Here is a 27253-nt window from a genome sequence, read left to right as displayed (position 1 = left end):
GTTCAAGTTCTGATAAATCATGGAGAAAAACCGAAAAAAATTCAATGGCACAAAGTTTAAGAGATGGCAGTAGAAAATGCTGTTTTATCTTATAACTCTAAATTTGACCCGGTTTCTCTGTGAAGAGGTTCCAGTACTTAAAGAGGGTGAAAGTGATCGGCAAGTTGTTGCCGCTGTAGATGCTTGGAAGCATTCTGATTTCTTGTGCAGAAACTACATCCTAAATGGCCTTGATAACGTGTTGTATAATGTTTACAGCCCTCTGAAAATAACAAAAGAATTATGGGATTCTTTAGAGAAAAAAATACAAGACAGAGGATGTCGGCATAAAGAAATTTGTTGTCGGTAAATTTCTGAACTTCATTATGGTAGACTCGCAAACAGTAATTTCTCAAGTTCAAAGTTTTCAATTAATTTTACATGATATTCATTCTGAGGGTATGTTTTTGAGCGAGTCTTTCCAAGTCGTTACTTTAGTGGAAAAGTTACCACCGGCTTGGAAAGATTTCAAAAATTATTTAAAACATAAACGCAAAAAGATGGCCATGGATGAACTTATTGTAAGACTGAGAATAGAGGAAGATAACGTAAGACTGAAAAGAGGAATGAGAAAAATTCCATTGAGTTCAAGGCTAATGTGGTTGAACAAGTTCACAAACCACATAACAAAAATAGGAAGTTTACTGGAGATGGTCCTAAACAAGGCGACAACAATGTCAACAAGAAGTTCATAGGAAAATGCTATAACTGTGGCAAGACTGGACATCGAGCTTCTAACTGCCGTTGCCCTAAGAAGGATCGCGGAAGTACAAGTAAGAAAACTACCAATCAAGCCAATGTGACAAAATTAGATTACATGTCTGACGGGGTAAATGACATCAACCTCTCTACTGTGGTGTCTGAGGCTAATTTGGTTAGAAATCCCAAGGAATGGTGGGTTGACACTAGAGCAACTCGTCATATTTGTACTGACAAGAAGATGTTCACAATTTACAAGGAGGCTGCAAATGGTGAACAACTTTTCATGGGAAATTCTTCTACTTCTACTATGGCTGGACAAGGAAAGGTGATCTTGAAGATGACATCAGGGAAGGAGCTGACCCTCAACAACGTACTGCATGTACCAGACATCCGGAAGAATTTAGTTTCTGGTTCTTTGTTAAGTAAAAATGGCTTTAGGTTTGTCTTTGAGTCTGATACATTTCTATTAACAAGGAGTGGTATTTAAGTTGGTAAAGGATACATGAGTGATAGTCTTTTCAAATTAAATGTAATGACGGTCGTACCAAAAGTTGCTATTAATAAGAATACCACATCTTTTGCTTATATTCTTGAGTCGAATTTATAGCATGGTAGATTAGGACATGTGAATTTTGATGCTTTGCGTAGATTAATTGGTTTGGATTATATACTAAAGTTTGAAATTGATCCTAATCACAAATGTGAAATTTGTGTAGAAGTGAAACTAATTAAGGCTCCATTTAAATCGGTTGAAAGAAAAATCGAACCACTAGAATTAATTCATATTGATGTATGTGATCTTAAATTTGTTCAAAGTAGAGGAGGCAAAAAGTATTTCATAACATTTATCGATGATTGCACAAGATATTGTTATGTATACTTACTTAGAAGTAAAAATGAAGCCTTAGAAATGTTTAAACTCTACAAAACAGAAGTTGAAAATCAACTTGGAAAAACCATTAAACTGGTTAGAAGTGATAGGGGTGGTGAATATGATGCACGTTTAAATGAATTTTGTGCACAACATGGCATTATTCACCAAACTACAGCACCCTACTTTACACAGCAAAATGGAATTGCTGAAAGGAAGAATAGAACCCTTAAAGAAATGATGAATGCCATGTTACTAAGTTCGGGCTTACCACAGAACTTGTGGGAGGAAGCAATATTGTTTGCTAATTATGTTTTTAACAGAATACCCCACAAGAAAACCAACAACACTCTTTATGAATTATGGAAAAGTCGATCACCTTCCTACAAATACTTAAAAGTATGGGGTGTTTGGCAAAAGTTGAAGTTCCTGTTCCTAAAAAGACTAAGATTGGACCAAAAACAGTGGATTGTGTGTTTATTGGTTATGTTCAGAATAGTAGTGCATATCGGTTTCTAACTTATAAATCAGAAATATCTGATTTAAATGTGAACACTATTATAGAGTCAAGGAATACTGTGTTTTTTGAACATGTCTTTCCTTACAAAAAAAGACAGGAATTAAGTTCACAGAAAAGAACTTATGATTGTACACAAAGTCAAGAAACTAATGACAATTAAACACAAGAGACTAGTAATGGTCTCAACCAACAGGATTTAACTGATGATGAACCAAGACGAAGTAAGAGAATATGAACATCAAAATCCTTTGATCCAGATTTTCTGACATACCTGTTAGAAAATGAACCTCAAAGCTTTAAGGAAGCAATGACAGGTCTTGAAACACCTTTGTGGAAAGAGGCTGTTAATAATGAAATTGAATCCATTATGCAAAATCACACTTAGAAATTGGTGGATCTTCCACCTGGTTCTAAATCTCTTGGATATAAGTGGATATTCAAGAGAAAAATGAAAGCAAATGGTTCAATAAACAAGTATAAAGTAAGACTTGTAGTAAAAGGTTACAAACAAAAGGAAGTCTGGACTATTTTGACACATATTCTCCTGTGACAAGAATAACATCCATCCGCATGCTTACTGCCATAACAGCGTTTTATAATTTAGAGATACATCAAATGGATGTTAAGACAGCTTTCTTAAACGGTGATCTAAATGAAGAGATCCATACGGAGCAACCTGAAAGGTTTGTAGTGTCGGGGCAAGAAAAGAAAGTTTGTCGGCTTGTAAAATCTCTTTATGGATTAAAACAAGCACCTAAGCAATGTCATGAAAAATTTGATCATGCAATGCTTACTAATGGGTTTAAGATAAACGAATGTGACAAGTGTGTTTATGTTAAAAACACTGACCAAGGATATGTCATAATTTGTCTTTATATGGATGACATACTTATCATTGGAAGCAGTCAAAATATGATCAAATCAACTAAGCAAATGTTGAACAAAAGATTTGATATGAAAGATATGGGGGTCATAAATGTAATATTGGGAATGAAAATTTCTAAAACACTTGATGGATATGCATTATCTCAATCACATTATATTGAGAAAATTCTTGGTAAATTTATCAAGAATGATATGAATGTAGTTAGAACACCTGTAGATATCAATCTTTATTTATCAAAGAATAAAGGTGAGTTAAAATACTCCCAAATCATTGGAAGCCTAATGTACCTAATGAATGGTACTCGTCCTGACATAGCTTATGCAGTCAGTAAATTGAGTAAGTACACTAGTAACCCCGGAGAAGACCATTGGAAAGCGATCATCCAGGTTCTTAGATATCTAAGATTTACCCGTGATCATGGTTTGAACTTTACTCGATATCCAGCAGTAAAGGTTATTGTGATGCCAATTGGATATCGGATACTAAAGATTCAAAATCCAATAATGGATATGTCTTTACTCTGGGAGGCGTTGCTGTTTCTTGGAAATCCACGAAACAAACATGCATTGCACGATCCACAATGGAATCTGAGTTCATTGCTTTAGACAAAGCAGGAGAAGAAGCAGAATGGCTTCGTCACTTCTTAGAAGACATTCCAATGTGGCCAAAACCTGTGCCAGCTATCTGCATTCATTGTGACAGTCAATCTGAAATAGGCTGGGCACAAAATCATATGTATAATAGTAAGTCACGACATATTCGTCGTCGACATAATACCGTAAGGTAATTGCTCTCAAATGGAATAATCTCAATAGATTATATAAAATCTAAAGAGAATATTGCAGATCCATTAACAACAGGTTTGTATTGTTCATCAAAGGGGATGGGATTAAAGCCTATTACATAAGAGTCATCATAATGGTAACCCTACTTATATGGCTGGAGATCCCAATAATTAAGTTCAAAGGGACAACTAAGTTATGTATGGCTCGCCAGAAATCACTAAAGGATTAAAATTCCCTACCCATTCCTATGGTGAGAGTGATAGCTGCAACATGTGTTGTATGCAGGGGTTTTAAGGATAAGCTTTGCTTTTAATGATTACTTATATCTTGATTTAGGTATAAAAATCAAGACGAGTATAAGAAGATACTCACAATAAGAATCGCCTATATGATTGTCGAATTGGGACCGAATGAAGATGCTATATTCTCTAGAAGCACTCATGAAAACCAGGAGCGTTCAAGGCCAAAATGAACACAATAGTGAGAACCCCAATGTGTTAGAAGATATTTTGTGTGAAATCTATTGTCTTGACTTATACAAACGGCTGAACAATTCAAGGCATCACATCCATTGGTTAGTTAGTAAGTCCGATAAGTTATCATTAGGGAAGGTTCAAGGCCGAAAGCTATCTATCCTGATGCAAGATATTTTTGATTTATACTCTTTCGACAAATTCTGCATATTGTTGCATTTCTGTTGTCATCAAATTCCATTCATGTGGGGGATTGTTAGAAACTGGTTTTGGAAATTCTAGAAAATAGAATTTTTTTCAAACTTTGGTCTATTTTTTAGGTAGGACCTGTACGCCAAAGTGGTAATGCGTTCTATGCCGCGTTGTGATTCACGTGGTATATTTGGTTGCTCAAAACCATTATCGGGTAAATAGGAAATTGAAACCAAATTGAGCTCCATAGAAATGGAGTTTTGGTGGAAATTTTTTAAGGTTTGTATAATAGCTTATCCAACATTGATTTGGTGGGAAGTTTTGAGCAGGTTTATAAGGCATGGGATTGGAACTTGGGGTAGGCCTCAAGGGGTACCCAAGTTTTGTAGAGAGAGAGGTTATGGGCAAAATGGGCTAGACCCATTGGACTTAAAAATCACCACACGCGCACGCGCCGCCGCCCGTCCGGTCGGGCTGGGCTGGGCTGGGCCTGGGCTTGGGCGCGAGTGCGTGATGTAAGGTTGGGTTGGGCTTGTCCGACCCAATACTTATCTTTTTGGGCAAAAACCATTTGAATTTAATTTTGTTTTTTTAGTAAAATAAAATCTGTCCGAAATTTTAATTTCAAATTCAAATTCAAACTGTTGCACCTCTTCAGATTTTTGTATAGGTTCGGACATATTCAAATCTGTCCCACCCGAACAGATTTCAAATCTTTTTAAATTACAAATCCAAATAGTTTATCTGTTGAAACAGTGTTGCACCTGTTCAAACAGGTTTGGTACCTGTTTAATTCAAATTGAAAAGCCACCACAACATCTATAAATAGGCAGTCCTCATTTGATGTTTTCATTCACAATTTTCATCCAAATAATTCTACAACTATTCTCTACATATTGCTGCATTATTTTCTTGTGAGAAAGAGTATAAACACTTAGTGTATTCGTTGTACGAAAAATTTGTAGTGCTGTTATTTTTCGTTGATTGATCATTTTATCCTGAGAGATAGACGTCCATATTCTGAAAGTACCGTGGAGAGGACGAATCTGTCTTTAGAACACAGTATCGAACACTGGACTTAATCAGAATATTATTCAAGAATTAATCAAGTAAGTTGTTTATTTATTTTTTGTTTTTATTTATTTAAATCAGATTTTGATTTTGATTTTGTTTTTGTAACAAAATAAAAATCTGTTTTTATTTATTTTATTTTATATTTCTAGTTTGATTTTTGCAATCAAACAAATTCTCTCATTTCTTTTATTTCTTCTGTATTCAGTTTGTTGTTAAGTACACAACAAAATTTGTTCTTCAAATACAGTGAAGATTATCCCATAGAGGTTTGATCTCGACTAGAAGGTGACTCTATCACCAGAGACACTACTCAGGCAAAAACTCACCACCACCCAGGCAATAATGAACAGATCCTATGAGCCTCCATCGAACAACCTTGCTTGAGTGGTGAAGAGTAAATCCTTTGAGCCAAGATCAACAAAACAAATCTCTACCCTGGTTAGATCTTCATTTGCTGCATAAGAAATCAAATTGCAAAATTGAGACAAACAAAATTGAACAAAACTCTACCTATGCGAGATACTTAACTAACCAAGCAAATAATTAGCAGGCCAAACAGGTGCTTCGAAGCAAATATGAACGAAGGAAATATCCGAGACACATCCAACCAATCCAAGCGTATTGCAAGACAGAAGAGCTTTACCAAATTGATAATGTGTTACAACCTTATGCATTAAAATTGAAAGCATTCAAATCTCAACAATATTGTCTAGCATTTCCATAACTAGATAAGCAAAGTACCAGACTAAAGATAACCATCATATTAGTTATAATCAAATTCTCGACATATTTGTAAGATCAATATGCACAACTCGTTTTATGTTCATTGATTAATTCAAAACTAGGAGACAGTTCGTTGATGTAGAAAGCTTGTGTCTTTGAAATCTCAAGCAGTTTGTCACAATCCAATCCAACATGTTAAGGTCTTGTTTGATACAACTATGGGTCTGTTTATATATTTTTTTTTCAATTTTAAAAATTTGTTTCAAAGTATTTAGTGCAACTTCTTTATTGCTCGTAAGATACAAATAGCTTACACAAGTTTTTTTTTAAAAAATGATTATTAAAAAGTTGGTGATGCAGTGCTTTTACCTTATGTTTTTTATTATTCATTTTCTGCTTGCAAGAAACTACTACCCCAAACAATCCCTATGAAAGGAAGAGTGCCAAATCTAGATTTGATGGCAATCTAGCTTCCAAAAAATCCTCCAACTAGCAATTATTGCTGCCAAACTGAATTTTGAATTTCAATTTTGTATCATGAAAAAAAAAAAGAAAAAATGAATGATTTTCATTTCTTAAATAAAAAGAGATAGGTAGGTAATAATTTGACTATAAGTATAGGATATATATGAATATAAAGATCATTCATATATATTCTATGGTTATTCTCTCTCTCTCTCTCTCTCACACACACACACACGCACTAATTTGACTATAAGCAACTTCTTGGCAAGAGTTAAAAATGTCAACCATTTAACTATAAGCAGCTTGTTGGCTAGAGCAAATTCCTAGAGCCAAATGAAAGTGAAAGCATACAAGATGGCCAACTTGTTGCCATCAAAAGACTGACTCAATAAAAGAAAAGAGATATTAAGCACCAAGTGGGTGAGGAGCTCCTCAGCAAGTCAACACATATATCATTATCACAGACCATTTAAGCTCAACTGCCATATCAACATGCCATATACTTAATTAACACCTTTATCATATTATATATCCATCTAACAAATTTAAGTTTTTTATATTTCAACTAACAAATTTGTATACAAAACTTAAATAAAGCTATTTGCCTAAGCCTGGTTTTGGGAAAGAAAAATAACAAAAAACAGTTTGCCAGAATTGAAAACCAGATGATGGCGAAATAGAAAAATAAAAAATTATTCAAATCATCTAAATGTATTATGATAAAATTGCTTCTGAAATGTAACGACCCAATCTTGGCAAGGCAAAACCCTGCCAAGAGGGTGCACCTCAAACGCTATAGCACCTTTACACCACAATTCCTGTATAATTCATACATCACATCACCACATCACCAAAAGTGTATACGACCTTTCAATTGCCTAACATATATGAGATGATCTATTCAAAGACAAAAAAGTATTATCATGCTACAAGATAGTTCCCAAGCATTTCCTCCCAAAAAAAAAAAAAATATAATACATACTAATCACGAATCCATCAATACATCCAACTTCATAAGCAATATTTACAATCAACCTCCTTCATAAAAAAAAGGTAAGCTTACATCCTAGAATGACCCTAAGCAAAACCTCAACCACAAGATGCCCACCTGTGATCCTTCAAAAAAATTATAGTCTTCCAAGTTGAGGCGAGCCACACAAAAGTCTATGAATCTAAAAAAAAATTATTTAAAAGAATGAGCTAAAGCCCAATGAGTATACCAATACCATGGAGTTATAAAACTTGCTCCTACCAATAAGGTTCAAAATAAAGATACTAAACATAAGAGCTTAATTGGACTTAAATTTATACAAAATAAAAATAAAAAATGATGAAATACAATTTTCATAAAACGTTATCAAGATTTTTTCAAGGAATCTCATAAGGCAGAAAAAAAAATACATTTGGATAATGAAAGTAAACAAAAATATAACTTTTCAATACATTAAGATTTCCTGTCCATCATACAATCCACTACATAGCCTTAGGGTCGCGTTACCTCGCGACTTAGGTGGTGACGGTACCGTTACCCAAAACATAACCATAGGAACATAGCTCATGTCATCGTAGCACTTCAATTCTTGTTTCAATGTTTCGGTCCCCAGGACCCCTTATACATACAACGACCCTTATGGTCCTTAAAACATTTCGGTCCCCAGGACCCCAAAGCATTTTGGCCCTTGTGGCCCCAAAGGCTATATTCGGTTATATGATCAATAAAATAAATACCCTCACATAACATTTCACTGTCATTCAATCATCATCATCATAAAATTTGAAAGACTCAACTTAAATAAATTCTCATAAAAAAAACATAATGCTTCATTATACAAATGAAATCATATCTTTATTAAAACTCAACCCTTGGCCTCAATAAATTTATAGATTTTCTTTTTATACATATGTCATGATGAAATGTATCATTCACTTCCTTTAATTCAAAAATTATTTTCAAACTTTGCAATAAAGATAGAGGTAAGATAATTTCCATGGTAAGTATACTCACCTCCAAAAATAGCAAAAGTGTAGATTTGAAACTCTACAAATTAATTTCCAAGAGGTGTAGAGATGCCTTCCTCCAATCCTAACAATTAGTAAATAGGATTTCAAATTAGGAAAAGCTTTCAATAAAAATTACAACATCTACAAAAATGATCCTAAATAAAATTATGCTAAGGAATGACAAGCTAAAGAACTCCTCCAACTTTAAGTCACCCAAACAAATAACTTATCCAATCTCCATAATACCCATCCTTTGAACATCTTTGAGTTAGTAACTTTTTAAATATCCAATCAATTTATATGCACAATACCACCATCAATTTACTACAAAAGTCAAAAATCAACATTTTTGTATAAACTCAACAACTTAAGTAAAATCTCTTCAATCACTTATAAAATTCCTCCATAGAACATAGAGATACCCAATCCACCATTTATCAAATCAATTTCAACAAATAAATTCCCTAACACCAAAATCCCCAATTTTTACATCACATTCAAACCCTAGATTAACCCAAAATCTTAATCTCCAAATCAACCATCAAATTGACCATTTTTTTTTAACATCTAAAACATTCATGGAAACTAATTGAGAGTATAAAATTCAACAATCAAACCCCAAATCATAATAGATCTAAAACACAAAAAATTCATCATCTCTAACTCAAAATATGTAAAACCTTAAACTAAACTTTTAGAGAAAAATTCTTACCAATTACAAGCCTCTAATCCATCAAGAAAATAAACCCCATGCTTTGATTCTTCAAAAGATTAAGAAAAATCTAGAGTTGGTGCTTCTATTGTGTTATTTCGGATGGATTTAAGGAGTGGCCGACCGGACCCTTTTTCCGGTGAGATAAGGTGGCCGGAGGTGGTAGAGATGGTGGGTTAAGGTGGTGGTGTAAGGGTGGAGCAAAGGTGTGGTGTTTGGCCTCCAAGAAAGTAAAGGAAAATGAGAGAGAAAGTAGAGAGAAGTTAGAGAATGAAGAATGAAGACAATGAAGAAAAAAAAATCTGCACTTCTATTTTTTTTTTTGTGTTGAAATGGGGTGTTTGGTTACACCTACCATCAAGTTTAGAGTTGGGTTTAGATATCCTAAATGGAGTTTAACATAAGAGTGTGTTTGGCTCTAGATAAAAAGTTGGGAATATTACATGAAAATATTCAGTAGATTGAACTAAAGCAAGTGGTTTCCATAGTTCTAAATCGCGGTATCGGATAACGTAACGGTATCGATCGCGAAGTATCGGTATCGGTAGTATCGACTGGTACGTATCGGGTATCAGGCGTCGCGACTGTAAAATTTCAAAAATCATTAGCAATCCCTCTAAAACTCAATTTTATGCATTTTTTGACTCTTTTAGCCTTATCACATTTTAATCGAAGTTTTGATATGTAAAGGCACTTTTGACTCATTTTCAACTAAATGATATGTATTTATTTTAGTCTCAAGCTTTTATTTGGTACTAATACAATACTAACCTCCACCTCTCATCATAATGTTAGATAATTTTTCAAACAAAATGATTAAATGGGAAAAGTATGATTCAGAATTCGGTGCACATAATGTTGGACTCTGCAAAGAAACTAATCAACACATGAGAGACTAAAATAGAAAAAACAAAGTGGGTCAGCAAATATAAAGGTTGATGGGGGATCTGCAAAGTTTTGCTTCAATATATATAAATGCTCCTAATATATATATATATATATATATATATATATATAAATATTTAAACAATCATAAATACATATTAAAATATATCCCATGCCCATCCCATACCATAATATATAAAAAAAAAATAACCACAGAACAAACAGGAAAAAAAAAAAATTTTATAAACCGAACACAACAACTTAACAAGCAAAAGCATCACTTATTCAGCCAAAAGAAAAAACAGAGCATGACAAATACAAACAGAGTGTGAGAGAAGTTCTCAGAAAACAAACCTTTGCTCAATTACAAATAGACTTAATCAACGTAAATTCACCATATAGAGTCTTGTAGTTACAAATAGAACTTCTCTGACAAACCTTTGCTCAATAGGTGATCATATAAATTCACCTTTGATCATACAAACCTTCGTAATTGAGTCTATAGGTGATCATATAAATTCACCCACAGAACAAACCTTTTCTCAGAGAAGTTCTCCAAAGTCCATACAAACAGTCTCAAAACAGAGCAGTGTAGCTCTCAGAGAACAAACCTTCAATGAAGAAGTTTGAAATCGATGAGAGAACAAACCTTTGCTCAATTATTTTTGCAGGTGCTTCGCTCCATTTTCAGCCATACCGGACTGTATCGGAACTGTATCGCTCACGTATCGAATTCAGGCCGATACGTAACGAGAATCGGTCGCTACGGATGCGAAATTCATTCTTACTAGTATACCGGTGAGTATTTGACTAGGGACTCCAATTTTTCGGTAAGAACCGGCCGGTTCGGCATGTATCGACCGATATTTAGAACCTTGGTGGTTTCTTATTAAATATGAATGTATGATAGATAAATAGAGAATAAAAGATACAAGTCAAGTTCAGATATATTTTATTATGTAGTCAGAACAGTTAAACATGGATAAGTACGGTCATCCACAGAGTTGTGCAAACTACAATGAGATAAGCAATTAAGTGTTACATGGAATGTGTTTGGAATGTGTCCTGCATTGTCTGGAGTTGCTCCATCTGTGCTAATTATAAGGCTTTAATTTTTCTCTCCTTAATATTTAGATTTTAAGAAAAATGATGGACTGGGCTTTTCAATTTGGTATCAGAGCTTGGTTGTTGGTGTGCCGTTTGTTCGACTACTGTATATTGTGGTCTAGGAGGGTGTGTTGGAATATGTGTCTGGAGTGACCTTATTTGTGCTGATTATAAGGCTCCAGTAATGTGTCCCGCATTGTCTGGAATTCAGGAGGGTGTGTTGGAGTATGTGTCTGGAGTTGGCCCATCTATGTTGATTATAAAACTCCAGTAATGTGTCTCGCATCGTCTGGAATTGCTCTATCTATGCTGATTATGAGGCTCCAGTTTCCCAATAATGTGTCCCATATCGTCTGGAGTTACCCTATCTGTATTAATTATAAGACTCCGGTTTCCCTCTTCTTAATACTTGGATTTTAAGGAGAAGTGTGGGCTGAGCTTGGCTTTTCAATTTGGTATGTTTATAAAGCTCTAGTAATGTGTCCCGCATCATCTGGAATCCAAGAGGGTGTGTTGGAATGTGTGTTTAGAGTTGCTCCATCTATGCTGATTATAAGGCTCCAGTAATGTGTCCCGCATCGTCTAGAATTGTCCTATTTATGCTGATTATAAGGCTCCAGTTTCTCAATAATGTGTCCCGCATCGTCTGGAGTTGCCCTATCTATGCTAATTATAAGACCTCCGTTTCCCTCTCCTTAATACTTGGATTTTAAGGAGAATTGTGGGCTTGACTTTTCAATTTGGTATGTTGGAATGTATCCTCCATCGCTTATTGTCCTATCTATGCTAGTTATAACGTTCCAATTTCCCTCTCCTTAATACCTAGGTTTTAAGAAGAAGTATGAGTTGAACTTTTCAATTTGGTATAAAAGCTTGGTTGAAGCTATAATTGGTGTGCCGTTTGTATGGTTACTTTATGTTGTAGTCTAGTTGGTGTGTTGGAATGTATCCCACATCGCTTAGAGTTATCCCATCTTTACTAGTTATAATGTTCCAGTTTTTCTTTTCTTAACACCTGAGTTTTAAAAAGAAATGCAAACTACACTACTAAAAAAAACACTTTTTGCGACCGCTATAAACCGTCGCAAATAATAAAAAACAGTCGCAAAAGACTTTTTGCGACGGCCCATGCGACGGCAAATGGGGGTCGCGAATATGGGGGTGGCAAATACTTTTTGCGACGGCAAAACAACAGTCGCAAATTATTTGCGACCACCTAAACTACTTATGGCGACCGCTATTTTGCCGTCGCAAAAAACAAAGAAAAACATTAACATGATCTTTGGCGACCATCTTGTTACCGTCGCAAAAAATTAAAAATATAAATATAAATAAATAAATAAATAAAAGTGTAGCGTTAAGCACTCTAGGAATAATAATGACAAGAATTCAGACAGTATAGCATTATAGTTTTATTGAACATTCTATTTGAGTCTCAAAATTTGAGCCATATGTAAAAGTTATTACAACTAAAAACTTGAAAAAAGCTATTTGAGTCTCAAAACTCTATCAATGAACTGGAAAAAAGCTCCTTCATTTACATGCATTTGTTCTCCATTCCATGGTAAAAAAGAAATACTTAAATCTTGATATGTCTCTCATATTCACTTATTCTTTACAGTGACTAGAAAAGGCATCGAAGAGTTTTTCAATCTTGAGCTGATTGATAGAAAGGGACCACCGACATATTATCAGTAGAAGACATAAGAAACTAATTGATGCACCTTCACTTTCTCATCTCGAATATGCTCAGGTGTAAGAGAAATAGGCTTCTCCATAGCAATTAGGCAAAGAATCTGCAGTTGGCAAGAATATATGTCTGTTACATCTTAAAGAAAAATGATAAACAAATTGGAGGGACTGTTGTGAATAAATTTATATATCTATCATTTTAATATTATCTACTCTAACTTGATTTCATGGCCTCACCTGCAATAGATGATTTTGAATAATATCACGAATGATTCTGCAAAAAGAAATGATAAACAGATTTAATAATGCCAGGCTAGTTACCAATTCTCAGAAATATGAAGAACGGGGAAAATTTTTTGCATAAGCTTTTCCAAGTAAAATTACATCTACTTGTTTACACATTGCAAATTGGAAAATGAAAACAAAACAGTGCAGAATACAGTTTGAAGGTCTAAGATTTTTATATTAAAACAAAGAAGAAAACTGTTAACAGATGGTAAAACCATGACTTTTATAAACTAAGTCCTAATCCGTGAACAAATCTTGCAACAAATGAATTATGACCTTCTATGGGATTCTTAAAGAAGAAAACTGTTAACAGATGGTAAAGCCATGACTTTTAGAAACTAAGTCTTAATCCGTGAACAAATCTTGCAACAAAAGAATTATGACCTTCCACAGGATTCTCAATTTCTAGGTCCTAATCAATAGACAAATCTTACAGAAAAAGATGTGAGGTTCCACTTGAGATACCCATATTCATCAATGAATAAAAAGATCAATGGCAAGGAACAAACACACAAAGATTTAGATTTCCAGAGAAGTTATTGTAACCGTTACAATGGTTAGTTCAATCCCCAGCCCCAGTTTTTCTCTGGAACCAAACAGATCTTTGAGCCAATAGGCTGCAAACAATGCAAGAAGAGAGAGGGAGAGAAAGAAGAGTTTGCAAGCTTTGAAGTTTTGGTGATTAGAATTTATCCATTTATAAATAGGAAAATGAATACATTTTAATGAGTAGTCATAAACAGAGAAATAAGCAAGCCTTGACATATACAAACCTGTACTCAGATAATTATAACTACTCATTAAAATGTATGGATCAAGACAATGATTGTCTGGACTCATTCCACAGCAAATGATATACCCTTTATGCATATGCATGTTACTTGCTTTCTAGGTAAATGATGAATCATATCTTAGCTTGAGTGGTATCTCCTGTCACCTCCAAAGCAGGATGGACATGCAGAATACATAAATACATGCAGAAATATATACAAATACCAATAAAAAAATATATATAAATACCACTAAAAATATATACAAATACCACAAAAACAAAACAAAAAAAATCAAAAATGCCTTACCAAACAGAAGACAGTCATATTTTGGCCTCTAAGCCTGTCTGTACTGGTCTTTGTATCCCATTTTGTTCTAAACAAACTTCAGAAAAGAATGAATGGATTGTGAGAAACTGGGATAATTTAAAACCATCCAAGCTTTTGTGAAACTCGAATTCAATTCTGATTTTGTAAATTTTCATGGCTTAAAAGTTTATTATTGTGGTCTACTGACTCAGATTACCATTATATGAACACAAAGGCATGGAATATCTATAACCATTCCAATTACTTGGGATATGACATATTGGTTTTGTGAATGGAAAATCCACAACCACCATTTCATATTTATCGAAACCATGAAACGTGGACAATTGGCTTTAAGGTTCAAAACTTGCGTCATAAAATATATACAAATACCACTAAAAAAAAGTTTCTATTTATTTAGACAGTAACAAAGATGAAGAGTAAATATAGCAGGTTTAACTGAACAAAATACAGTAACAAAGATGGAAGGGCACCAATGTAAATAAGAACCAGTTGTACCATATTTCACAAAATAATGAAAGGAGGAATATGATCCACAAACATAAAGTTACACCAATTAAGATAGAAAGTTTAACTAGAGAGATGAGGAGTAAATAAGCAGCAATTGTATCATATTCCACCAGGAAAATTATTAGTAGGTCTAAAGTAGCACATAGTGCATCTCATGTACATGTAACATGCTTATATAGTCTTGGAATACATGTGCTTGATCCTTGTGAACTAACAAGAAAAATAGCCTTTCAAATTACCTAATTCAGAGAATTCTTGATTCCATCCTATTTACTATTTTTTATTTTTGACAAGTAACTCAAATTACCAGACCAATTTTCTTCAATGCACAATTAAGTCAAGACTTAAGAGTTCAATCACAAAGACAATTCACATTGTAGTCGAAGAATTTACAAAACATGATGATTGAATCGTGGAAGAATGGACGATAACAAGTAAAATCACAAAATTAATGTTAATCACGTGATTCAAAAAATTCACAATCATCGAGATTGCTTAGTCAAGCATACAAAGAGAGATTTCTCATAGTTAAAAAAAGCTTGCTCGATACCGATTGTACAGTAGATAATACTGTACTCGTCGTCTTAGAGTAATCTGATTCGTTTGATGGACATAGAAATGGAATGTATGTATGTATATAGTTATACATTACATGGATATATATATATAGAGAGAGAGAGAGAGTACCGAAGAGCAGAGAAGAGAGCTGGATTACAGAGACATCAGATGGATTATAGATATCATTAAACACATATAATAGATATAATAGAGAGAGAAAGTTGGATTCATTCATAGAAATTAGGCTTACCGATTATGAATCAAGCGAAATCTTCAAATCTTCATCAACAATCGATCAAAACCTTCAAATCTTCATCAACAATTGATCAAAATCTTCAAATGAACAATAAAATTGTGATGGAGAGTCCAAAGAGAGAGTCGAACAAGAGAGAATGAAGAGTGAAGAGTGGAGAGAGAGAGAGAGTTCATACCGTTAGAGGTCGGTCTTCAATGAAGAGAGTGAAATCGATTTGCGAAATAAGGGATAGATAGGGCTGAAAGAGATAAGGGATCGATTTGGGAAATCGATTTGGGAAATACGGGATAGATACCGTTGGAGGTCGGTCCTTAGGTCAATCGTTTGTTGGGAAATAAGGGATCGATTTGGGAAATTGAAAGAGAACCGAAATCGATTTTTTCCTTCCTTTTTTTTTTTGTTTAAGTTAAGAACACGATTTGGGGGTTTAAATAAAATGACAGTTTGGTGTAAAAAGTGATTTTTTGCGACGGTTAAATAATCAGTCGCAAAAAAATAGACGCAAAAAGTCTAATTTCTCGTAGTGTAGACTTTTCAATTTAGTGTATAACACCCCCTCTCGCCCCCCCCCCCCCCCCACACACACAATATATATATATATATATATATGCATGATCTTTGCACTATCTATAGATCTTTGCAAAGAATCTCTCTCTCTCTCATTTTTTTCCTAACTTTTTTTGCCTTTAGTAATTTTTTTATAAAAAAAATTGTGTCAAAAGTCTTACTTTCCACATCTGTCTAGTTTAGGAAAAAAAATTGTGTCAAAAGTCTTACTTTTCACATCTGTCTAGTTTAGAAGTATGTAAAAGGTAAAATAAAATTTTAAAATCCAAAAAATGTCACTTAAAAAAAAAAGACAAAAAAATTGAACTTTTATTTTTTCTGGACTTTTTTCAAAATATTTTAATTTTTTCAACTTTTAAGTCTGTCTAGTCTGAGTGAACAATTTTTTGATTTTTTTTTTTAAATCACTAAAAACGAAAAAAATGTTACAAAAAAAATTGCTAAAAAAGGAATTGCAAAACTCAAGACTATAAGCAACTTCTTGGCAAGAGCTAAAAAAGTCGATCATTTAACCATAAGCAACTTGTTGGCTGCAGCAAATTCCTAGACAAATCAAAGTGAAAGCAGAGAAGATTGCTGCTAACTTGTTGCTATCACAAAGGTCGACTTCATGAAAGAGATGATTAATAATAACAATAAGACAACACATGTTATTTAACACCTTTATGATTATGATAATAATTTTTATACATCCAACTAGCAAATTTATCTTTAAACAACTCTATCTGTAATGTTTGTGTTTACCAGACCGCCAATGTCGATATGAGCGGGGGAATCATCTAAGACATGTTTGATTGACAAGATTAGAGTATGTGATTGAAATTGTTTTGAAAATTTGTTTCAGGATTATTAATTCAATAGATAATTAATTCAACAAATTTGTAGGATTCTTAGTAATGGCGGTAGGGGTGAAATTTTATATCCTAAGTTGAAAAATAAAATAAAAAGACTCTTTTACCTACTAATCCAATGCATATCAAGCAATGGATAAGGGAATAATTTATCTTATTAATCTAATTGGATAGTGAATACCACACTAATTTGATGAGATTATTAATTCCTTCACTATTAGTCTTGTGAATCAAACATGGCCCAAATGTACAATGGCAAAATTGTTTCTGAATAAAATCAAGGGGGTTGTTGAACGAAAACAACTGGTTTCTTGTTAAATATGAATATATGATCCATAAATAGAGAAGAAAATATACAAGTTGTAAGGCAAGGAGGTATTGTTGTCAATTTTTTAATAATACAAATAAACAGTTGAATTGTAAGCTTCCATCTATTTAAGTCTTCTCCTAGCAAACAACCAATCAACCTCTCTTTCTATCTCTCTCTCTTGCCTTAAAATAGAACATGAAACCACACTTAGCAGCATCTAAACTGGCTGTGAACACGGATTCACATGTGATATCGAAATTCAAGCCAAAGATACGGATAATCCACGTATTTGCACCAGAAATCATCAAGACAGATGTGGCAAATTTCAGAGAGCTAGTTCAGAGACTCACCGGAAAACATGTTGACACCAAGAGCCACAAAAAGAAAACAAGCAGTGCTTCGACTATAGGACCGAGGACTTTCTGCGCTGAACCTGCAACCAAGAACACTGAATCAGAAATTGGTGTGCACATTTTGCAGAATGAAGAGAGAATGAAGAAGGAAAGAGAAGAAATATGGGGAGATGAGAATTCAAATCATTTCATAGGTGGGTTTGGAGAAATGGATGGTTTAATTCAAGACCTGATTGAATTTCCTTTTCTTCCTCTAAAGTCTTCTCACTTGAACATATATGGAGGGATGCCACTTTGCCAGTGAAGACCTTCTTTTTACTTTTTCTTTCTCCTTTTCGTCAGACAGATACAAGATTTTCTCTCTTGACTATTGTATTGATTTCTTCCACCTCTGAAAAACATTGGAGAAATATATACTGCTGCTTGTATATCTTTCCTTTTGGATTTCTATTATAAAGCTCCTTGTTTTTCTGTTTAGTTCCAAGTTTTTTTTTTCTTTTTTTTTTTTTCAGCCATTTGATCAACTCTACAAGTAGGAAATTGTTTTTCGTAAATTGTCAGAAACTGCACAAATCTAAGGCATTGATTGTTGGAACAAAATTTGAGACCTTCTATTATTTTAATTGGCACAAATGTGATGCAATTTAGAATTGTACAAATTAATCTAGAGGTTATTAAGTGAAAGAATTTTCATTCAAAATTACTCTTCAACATATAAAATGCGCATAAGAATCATCTGTCGCCAAATCCGCTTGTCCCTCTGTCCCAAAATAATCACTGGATCACGTAAGAATCTTGAGCTGTGGAAATCTCAAGACATGATTCAACAGCTGTAAATGTTTTGGGATAGGAGACAAAGATTTGGGGTAGAGGATCCCAAGCCTATAAATGAGCCAAATACCCATAAATCACAGTATCATACAGATGCAAGATATATAAGAAAATTAAGCTAAACTCCATGTAATTACCATAAAGCACATGGATTTAAAATTTATAAAAGATCACAGATCTTTCAACATAGTCTTTTAATCAGATCAGATTTGAGAGCATAAATTAACATTGACTTCTATACGCCTTAAAGTCATTTCCTACTTGACTTTTTTATTCACAAAATGCAAGATGTGAAATTTAGAAGCCTAAGAATTAGTAGCTATTGTCACAGCAGTAAATTCCTATGACAATTTATATACATGATTTGTGAATTTAACTAACTGTAAGAAGCGATAAGATCTAACTGACATACTCATTGCAAATAGCAAAGTATAATAGGGGAACTACAGTCCAGAATACTCATTTGGGAGCATTATATCAGGGACAGCAGTAACTGATATATCAATGATATGCTCATGGTCATATTTAAGTGGAAGCGAGATGCACCAAATTTTTGTTTAGAGCCCAACAACCTAAAAGAAGGTTTGTTTGAACCTTTTCTGCTTTCTCCAAATGCATACTTTAACGAGTTGTAATTTTCAAGTTGAAATCCAACCCAAAGCAAACTGACGTTATCAACTTTGAATTAGATAGTGTGGTGTACCTACAATAGCACTGCCCAATCCAAGCCAAACACGTCGGTTGATGTTAGCTTGGATTTCAACTTACCTAACATTTTTATAGGCTATAATGCTCAACAAAATATGATGTTTGGATCATCATAAAGGTTGACTTTATAATGTTGCAGTCAATCGTATAAGGAAAAGAATATCCTTTAGAAATATCTCCAAAATCGTAAGGCTGTCTAAACACAGATGAATACTAAATCTTACTGAGTTCCAGTCATGGCTGTTAGAAATTCACGATTTGATACGAGTTTCAACCAAAACGATTCGATTCATGCTGCTATTGAATCTTAAATTGAGTGAATCATAAGATTCAATTACAATTCATTGAGAATTATAGCAATTTAGTTTTGTTTACATGCACGAAACTACATCATTTTCACCCAAAAAAAAAAAAAAAAAAAAAAAAAAAATTCAACTAATTATATTGGTATATGTGGTTTTATACGTGTGTGTGTATATATATATATACATATGTAAAATTTAATTATATTCATAATTAATTTATTGTAAATACTATGCATGTATTTTCATGTGTATATACATATACAAATTTAGATATTATGCTAAATAAAGTGAATCTTAGCACAATATATAAATTTACTATTAAGAGATTCACTTTATTTGACAACGACGGTTCGAATCATCTTTTCTTATTAAGATAGTTGCTTCTATAATATTCTAACTTCTGAGTTACAATGGGTACACCAAATATTACCTCTAGCATGGCTTTTTCCATCAATTTGCTCAGCCAATTTTCTAGAAGAAATCTGTTAGGTTTTATTTTTGGCAATCCCGTTTGATAAAACTCCTTTCAGTTGTATTTGTTTTTGCACCTTTTATTTCAGTGAGTCTATGAGTTTATTAGATGCGAATCCAACCCAAATCATGCCTTGGTCAATTTCCATGGATCAAAACCGAGGTTGTAACATGATCTAGTTTTCCAGATTTTCCAATTTTGGTTGTCTCGTTCGAGCGTGGAAAGGGACGCCCGAGCGGGGATTGCAAGCTCACAGCATCTCTGTTTCGCCTGAAAAAGTACTGGATGGTGTGATTCGATGCTCGAGCGTGGAAACTTTAGCTCGAGCGTGAAGCCTATATGAATCACACAATTTTGAAGTCTCCGCTCGAGCGGGAAATACCACGCTCGAGCGGACGGCGCGAACACAGATTCTTGGATTTCTATAAGGAATTGATTTTCTTCCAAAATTAGGATTACTTTGGATTTTCATAAGTAGTTGGTTTTCTCCCAAAACTGGGACAAGTCCTCTAGATCTTCTTTTTGGATTCTAACGTTTATATCTGGGAATATTTTTGCTAGTTTTCTTTGATGTTTTAATTGAGTATTCAACTAATGGTTTAAAGAGTATACATCAAAAGATTATTTGTTTGTTTTACACAAAAGAAAGAGTTGTTCTTCGGTGGATTCTGAAGAATTCGAGCCTGAAGTTTTGGTGGATTCCGGAGTGGCTCATCGTCAAGACAATTCCGAGGTGAAGACGGGGTTGAAAGAGACACATAGAGGTTGGTTCAATTCGGGCATGGAATCGCTAGGTAATTGAGAGTATACCTGTGTAATTCCTTTATATCTTCTTAGTGGATTGTTTTGTAGCTGTTGCCTGTGGTTTTTTTATCACAATTGGAGGTGTCCTATTGTGGTTTTTTCACATAAAATCGTTGTGTCGATTTGTCTTGATTATTTGATTGGGATTGTTATATACTGCTTAAAATTAATACATAATCACAAATCAACATCTAGGGGATTTCTAGATTTTTTCAATTGGCATCAGAGCAGGCCGCTCTATTTTTTTTTGTTTTACAAATCTATTAGAGCGAGATCTTGTTTGATTTGTGATAATGGACTCAATTCGTGAGGGAAATTCTATGGTTCGACCACCCTTACTTGACAGATCCAATTATTCTTTTTGGAAAGCTCAGATGAGATCATTTTTGAAATCAATAGATGAAAAAGTTTGGCAATCTGTCATGAATGGGTGGACCGAACCAACAATTACCGTTGATGGAGTAACTTTTCCCAAACCAATTGAAAAGTGGAACACAATTGATTACCAAAATAGTAGCTGGAATAGTAAAGCTATCAATTTTCTCTTTTGCGCTGTCACACCTGAAGAGTTTAGTCGAATTTGCAATTTTGAAGTCGCAAAAGAGGCTTGGGATATCTTACAAACTATTCATGAGGGCACTCATTCGGTGAAACGCTTAAAACTTCAAAGGCTCACATCTAGTTTCGAAAACCTTTCAATGAAAGATAGTGAGACCTTTGATAAATTTTATGCGAAATTGAGTGACATTGTAAATTTCAGCTTCAATTTAGGTGAAAAAAATACCAGAATCCAAAGTTGTGGGAAAAATTTTGAGATCCTTGCCCGATCGGTTCCAACCAAAAGTTACGGCTATTGAGGAGGCTCAAGATGTTGACAATCTCAAGCTGGATCAGTTGGTTGGAAATCTCCAAACTTATGAGGCACATAGGAATTTCAAAAAGAAACAAAAAGATATTGCTTTTAGTAATGCTCATAGAATTGGAGAGGATTCTGATGAGGATTGTGAGATAGATTCCAAGATTATGGCTGCTTTTGTTAAACAATTTAAAAAAATCTTTTTTGAAAAAGAATCCTAATCTTTTGGAATCTACTCATACTCATAAATCTAAAGGCAAAGATAAACTCAAAATTAATTCTATAGCCAAAAAGGAGAAAGGAAAGATACAAGGGAACTCTGAAAGACTTCAATGCTATGAATGCCAAGGATTTAGCCACTTTGCTTCAGAATGCCCTACTCGTTTGAGGAAGAAGAAAGCCCTCGCCATCACTTGGGGTGATGAATCAGAATCTAATGAAGATGAAAGTGACAACAAAGATCAAGGCGAAGAGGGACATAAACAATTCCTTGCTTTCATGGCGGCTTCCGAAGCTGAAGCACAAACAGAGTATTCGAAGAGCCTGGTTGAGAATGCCACTGATGATGAATCCTCGAGAAGTGATGATGAAGAGCTTGAGTAAGCTTATGAAAAGTTGTATAAGGAATCTCTTAAGTTATCCAAATTGAATGACAAACTCACCATGAAACTCACAGCATGTGAAAGTGAGAATGTCAAACTAAATGAGGAGATTTCCGAGGCTAGGCTTGATGCCATCAAGATAGCTAATGATCGACAAGCTCTTTGTGTAAAACTCTTGACCTGTGAGACAGAGAGGAACGAGCTACACCAAATCTATGCAACATATGAAGAAAAAATTGGAACTCTCGAGATGTCTCAAGTTGCTTTAGAAGAACTAATGATCAAGAAAGAGGAAGAACTGAAGTGTGCCATGGTTACCATTGGTCTTTGGAACAAAGGATCAAAGACTTTGGACAATATCATTGGGTCTCAACAAATCTGTTCTGACAAGAGTGGCATTGGCTTTGGTGGTAAGAAAGAGCAAAAACAGAGTGCATCAACATCTCATGATACAAGAACTCAAGGAAAGGGAGAACAAAAAATTCAACATAAGGATGGATTTCTCAAACTTCCTAGAGTTGGTAAGGTAAAAGAAAAGAAGGTACACCCTGTTTTTATTTGTCATCATTGTGGTATGCATGGTCATATTCGCCCTTATTGTTATAAGTTGCATGGGAGAGTGTATTTGCCTAGACCTAAAAATTGGAAGTTGGAAGCCAAGTCGAGACAGGTTCTCATTGAAAGGGAAGGGAACCACAATGTCAAGACACCACCCAAGAACCACAATTCTCACAACTTTATTCGTACTAAAGCGGTTTGGGTGAGAAAACTTAACTTTTGTTAATTTGTTTATTTGTTTTAGTTTTGGGGTTTTTGTGTGTTGTTTTTAATAAAAAAAAAATGTGTGTTTGTTCGTTTTTTGTCTTGCTTTGGTTAAAAAATAAAAAATAAAAAAAAATAAAAAAACCCAAAAAGATTTTTTTAGTATGGTTTTGCAAGCTTGAAATTTTTGAGTGGTCCTTGGTGCATATTGGAATTGATGAGAATATCCATTACATGTTAATATATGTAAACTTTCTGTGGTCATTACTCGTTTTGGAGTGTGCGTTTTTTGACTAGTATGTCTCATTCTGTACACACTCTTGGATTAGCAAATTTTGGAGTCTTCCGCCTTAGTGATTATTTTTCCTCTATGGACTTCTGTCATTGATCTTTTGCGTTTCTAGAGGAATTGACCTATACTAGCATATCATGGGTGATGTTGAGTTTCTTAACCACCTTCCACCTTTTTGTACCTCCACGGCTTTTTCCTCTATTCTTTGCAGTCTAGCCATGAGGAAAAGGCTACCTCAGAGTCACCAACTAGGCCATCCTTATTATAGCCATGCTTCTTTGGTTCGATTTTCATACTCTTGAGCGTGTCAGCCGCCAATGAGTGTACAAAAGAAAAAGAAAAAGAAAAAGAAAAAGAAAAAGAAAGAGAAGAAGAAAAAATGTGCAAAAGAAAGAAAGAGAAAAAAGAAGAAAAGATTCATTGATTGAGGGGAAGGCTCCGCCTTTACTCACCAAATACCCCTTGATTCCTAGTGGTTTGACTTTCCTTTGTTGTGCTTAGATTCTCTTGACGGAGGTCCCACTTTCAGATCACTACTAGGATTGAATCTAGTGTTTGTCAAACTTCAAGAGTCACATACACACTTTTCTCATAGGATCTATACTTTTCACATAATGCATCACTTTCTTTCATGAGGAATTTTCTACAGACTGTGCACATTGTGTTTACTAGTAATTGTGCTTCTTGGATAATCTTGCGTGTTTTAAGGTACAAATTTGAAATTCCTTGCTTGCTCCACCTTATTATTTTTGTCGTTTTATTCTTGTTCACTGCTTTTAGTGTTTGTGGTTGGTTTTAGTGAGGGGAAGTTTGGTTCTTTTTGATATGTTTGGTAAGAGAGATTGCCTATATGTTTTGCAAGTTTCTATGCACTGTTTGCTAATTATTTCCTTATTGCATGTTCCTGGTATTTACATCGTCATATCTGTGCTTGAGTTGGTTTATGATCTTGCTTTTGTTGATTGAGAGTTGTTTTTCATGAGTCTTAGTTTTCATCTATTCATGTTTTTCATCTGTCTATTTAAGATAATCGTGTCATATGTCTATTGCTTTTTCATAAACTCTTATGGGACTAATAGTTGTTTTGGAGATTATGGCACTAATAACTGTTTTGCAGATCAAGACCTTGACAAAGAAGTTGGGTTTTGTTGGCTGTAATGGGTTGGGGTGTTTAGGATTTTATTTGTTAGGTGTATTTTGTCACGGCATTGCCAAAGGGAGAGATTGTTAGGTTTTATTCTTGGCAACCCCATTTGACAAAACTCCTTTCAATTGTATTTGTTTTCGCACCTTTTATTTCAGTGAGGCTATGAGTTTATTAGATGCAAATCCAACCCGAATCATGCCTTTGTCAATTTCCATGGATCAAAACCGAGGTTGTAACAGGATCTAGTTTTTCAGATTTTCCAATTTTGGTTATCCCGCTCGAGCGTGGAAAGGGATGCTCGAGCGGGGATTGCAAGCTCACAGCATCTCTGTTTCGCCTGAAAAAGTACTAGATGGTGTGATTCGACGCTCGAGCGTGTAAACTTCAGCTCGAGCGTGAAGCCTATATGAATCACACAATTTTGAAGCCTCCGTTCGAGCGGGAATTACCACGCTCGAGCGGACCACGCGAACACAGATTCTTGGATTTTTATAAGGAATTGGTTTTCTTTCAAAACTAGAATTACTTTGGATTTCCATAAGTAGTTGGTTTTCTCCCAAAACTGGGACAAGTTCTCCAGATCTTCTTTTTGGATTCTAAGGTTTATATCTGGGGATATTTTTGCTAGTTTTCTTTGATGTTTTAATTGAGTATTCAACTCATGGTTTACAGAGTATACATCAAAGGATTATTTGTTTGTTCTACACAAAAGAGAGAGCTGTTCTTCAGTGGATTTTGAAGAATTCGAGCCTGAAGCTTTAGTGGATTCCGGAGTGGCTCATCGTCAAGACAATTTCGAGGTGAAGACGGGGTTGGAAGAGACACATAGAGGTTGGTTCAATTCAGGCGTGGGTTCGCTAGGTAATTGAGAGTATACCTATGTAATTCCTTTATATCTTCTTAGTGGATTGTTTTGTGGCTGTTGCCCGTGGTTTTTTTTATCACAATTGGAGGTGTCCAATTGTAGTTTTTTCAAGTAAAATCGTTGTGTTGATTTGTCTTGATTGTTTGATTGGGATTGTTATATACTGCTTAAAATTGATACATAATCACAAATCAACATCTAGGGGATTTCTAGATTTTTTCAATCAATTTTTCAAGCTGAATTTACTATTGTTTTTCCTTGTATCTACTATGTTGTTCGAAAGTAAACGAAAAGTAAAAACAAAAAAAATAATATCAAGACATCGAGATTCTCCAAATGTTTGAAGCAACTAAACATAGAAGAGTATTTTTAAATTTTTTCTCTTTATTTTATTTTATTTATTACTTGTTATTTTTTCTTTTGGCACAAACAATTAAGACAAGGTTCAAAATGAGAAGGAAATCTGACATTCATACATGTGAATTGATTAAAATTTGACAATTTCTTGGTCAATTATGTTTACACCAAACTCCATGCATACTTCAAGTCTTGATATTGAGAACTTCTCACTTTCTCTTCATTTTTGTCAATTACTCTATACGAATTGAAGGCCTAGATATGAGAATTTGAAAAAAAAAAAAACACCAAGAATTAAAGTCATTTTATACTGAGTACTACGTTCCTACCATTTAAGTTTTGATTTGATCAAGTTTGGGAATTGAGGTTTGTCACACTTCGCTTGAGGTATGGGATTCACTAGCTAAAACTAATCATTGATGTGTTTTCTTGTATTAAAGGAAATGCTCAAGATACTAAAGGAAGACATAATTAAAGTACTAGACATCTCTTCAGCTATTTGAGAGCTCTACAAAATCAAAAGAGCAACCCAAATCCATTATGAGTCAATGCAAGAAATGGGCATCTACACTCCTGAAAAATAAGTAAGAATCTTGCAAGAATTCACATGACGAAACAAGCCAAAAAAAGGTCACATGAAGGAAAAGCCAAAGATAGCTGATATGATAGATAAAACCAAAAGAGGCTCACATGATGGATACAGCCAAAGGTACCACATTGAGGTTGCCCAAGTTACATTTATAGGCTCTAAAATATGGTTACTTGGCAGATATGATGCATTTCGTGTGTGTGCAGGTTTGGTAGACAATTCTCAATTTAATGGCTAAAAGTGGTACATGAGCAGCAGGGCCTCTGCTCGAGCGATAGACGTTCACTGCCCTACTAAGCCACCGTACATGCGGCCAACCTCCACTACACGTAGAGTTGCAAACGAACCAAGTTGCTCTCGAACAAGCTCGAGCTCAGCTCGATTAGACTTGGCTCGAGCTCGGTTTGATTGCTTAATAAACAAGTCTGAGTTCGAATTTTAGGCTCGTTTTCTTAACGAGCCGAGCCCGAGCTTGGCAAGGCTCGGCTAGGTTGGGCTTGCAAGCCTGCATATACATATATGTTATGAAATTAGGGTTTTACTCCTAAAGTTCCCTTTCTCTAGAAGCTACTGGAGGTTTTCTTTCACTCTTAAAAAAAAAAAAACGTTATCTCTACTCAAGATTTTCCTGATTCGAATAACAGAGAGAAATTGTTCTACAACTATAACCCTCGTCTACTACTCCTTCCTTGTTTTCTTATTTTTCATCTCTATTTCAAAAGATTTGGTCTCATCTCATCTTA

General features: G+C 34.4%; 1 protein-coding gene and 2 long non-coding RNA genes across 3 annotated transcripts; 1 reads left to right on the top strand and 2 right to left on the bottom strand.

The window, feature by feature from the left end:
- Positions 1 to 7604: 7604 nt before the first annotated feature.
- On the bottom strand, positions 7605 to 9731 carry LOC145819743 (uncharacterized). Its single transcript, XR_014360513.1, has 3 exons — positions 9444 to 9731; positions 8736 to 8813; positions 7605 to 7902 (listed from the first exon to the last, which is right to left on the bottom strand). It is a non-coding gene; the product is annotated as an uncharacterized LOC145819743 (long non-coding RNA).
- A 3083-nt stretch (positions 9732 to 12814) lies between these two features.
- LOC145819742 (uncharacterized) lies at positions 12815 to 16045 on the bottom strand. Its single transcript, XR_014360512.1, has 4 exons — positions 15834 to 16045; positions 14495 to 14570; positions 13365 to 13401; positions 12815 to 13231 (listed from the first exon to the last, which is right to left on the bottom strand). It is a non-coding gene; the product is annotated as an uncharacterized LOC145819742 (long non-coding RNA).
- Positions 16046 to 17633: 1588 nt separating this feature from the next.
- LOC114267715 (VQ motif-containing protein 17) lies at positions 17634 to 18397 on the top strand. The gene has a single exon (XM_028208778.2). It carries the CDS (start codon positions 17763 to 17765, stop codon positions 18222 to 18224), a length of 462 nt encoding a protein of 153 aa, XP_028064579.1. The 5' UTR covers positions 17634 to 17762; the 3' UTR covers positions 18225 to 18397.
- Positions 18398 to 27253: the final 8856 nt, after the last annotated feature.

Source organism: Camellia sinensis, chromosome 2 (assembly GCF_055761805.1).
Source record: "Camellia sinensis isolate YWXY chromosome 2, ASM5576180v1, whole genome shotgun sequence".
In the NCBI taxonomy this organism is placed as follows: domain Eukaryota; kingdom Viridiplantae; phylum Streptophyta; class Magnoliopsida; order Ericales; family Theaceae; genus Camellia; species Camellia sinensis.
This window is presented reverse-complemented; position numbering and strand designations above follow the sequence as displayed.